This window comes from Saprolegnia diclina (genome assembly GCF_000281045.1).
Source record: "Saprolegnia diclina VS20 unplaced genomic scaffold supercont1.33, whole genome shotgun sequence".
NCBI lineage: Eukaryota > Oomycota > Saprolegniomycetes > Saprolegniales > Saprolegniaceae > Saprolegnia > Saprolegnia diclina.
In genome coordinates this window covers 334,282-334,864 of record NW_008246100.1, presented here as the reverse complement: position 1 = coordinate 334,864, position 583 = coordinate 334,282, and the positions used below count along the sequence as shown (strand labels likewise).

Below are 583 nucleotides of genomic sequence, written 5' to 3'. Positions count from 1 at the left end.
ATCGGGATCTCTTCCTTGAGGACGTTCTCGATGAGGACGGGCGGGACGTTCTCGCCGCCGGCCGTGATGATGAGCTCCTTGAGACGACCGGTGATAAAGCCGTAGCCGTCCGCATCGATCGACGCGCAGTCCCCGCTGTGGAGGAAGCCTTCGTCGTCGATCGTCGCGGCGGTCGCGGCGGCGTTGTTGATGTAGCCCATCATGACGTGGCGGCCGCGAATGAGCAGCTCCGAGTTGGCCGGGTCGATCTTGACTTCGGCGCCATACATGGCCGGACCAAGACTGCTTTGCTTCCACGTCGCGGGGTAGTTGGCGAACGAAATGCCCGCCGTCTCGCTGAGGCCCATGGCCTCATAGATCGGAATGTCGAGCGACGCAAAGAAGGAGGACACTTCGGGGTTGAACGGCGCGGTGCCCGAGAAGCACGTCTTGCACTCATCAAGGCCGAGCGCCGCGCGAACGTTGTCAAAGACGAGGTATTTCGCAAGCGTGTAGCCCCACGGAACGCTCTTGTCGCCGTTGTGGGTGCTGGCTTGGACTTTGGCGAGGCCAATCGCACGGGCCATGCGGACAATGATCTTCT

The 583-nt window shown here is 61.9% G+C and overlaps 1 protein-coding gene across 1 annotated transcript; it reads right to left on the bottom strand.

Moving 5' to 3' along the window:
* Positions 1–199: 199 nt before the first annotated feature.
* SDRG_10074 (hypothetical protein) lies at positions 200–569 on the bottom strand (the record flags this gene model as incomplete). Its single annotated transcript, XM_008616046.1, has 2 exons — positions 268–569; positions 200–227 (listed from the first exon to the last, which is right to left on the bottom strand). Exons 1-2 carry the CDS (start codon positions 564–566, stop codon positions 200–202), a joined length of 327 nt encoding a protein of 108 aa, XP_008614268.1. The 5' UTR covers positions 567–569.
* Between the last annotated feature and the right edge of the window lie 14 nt (positions 570–583).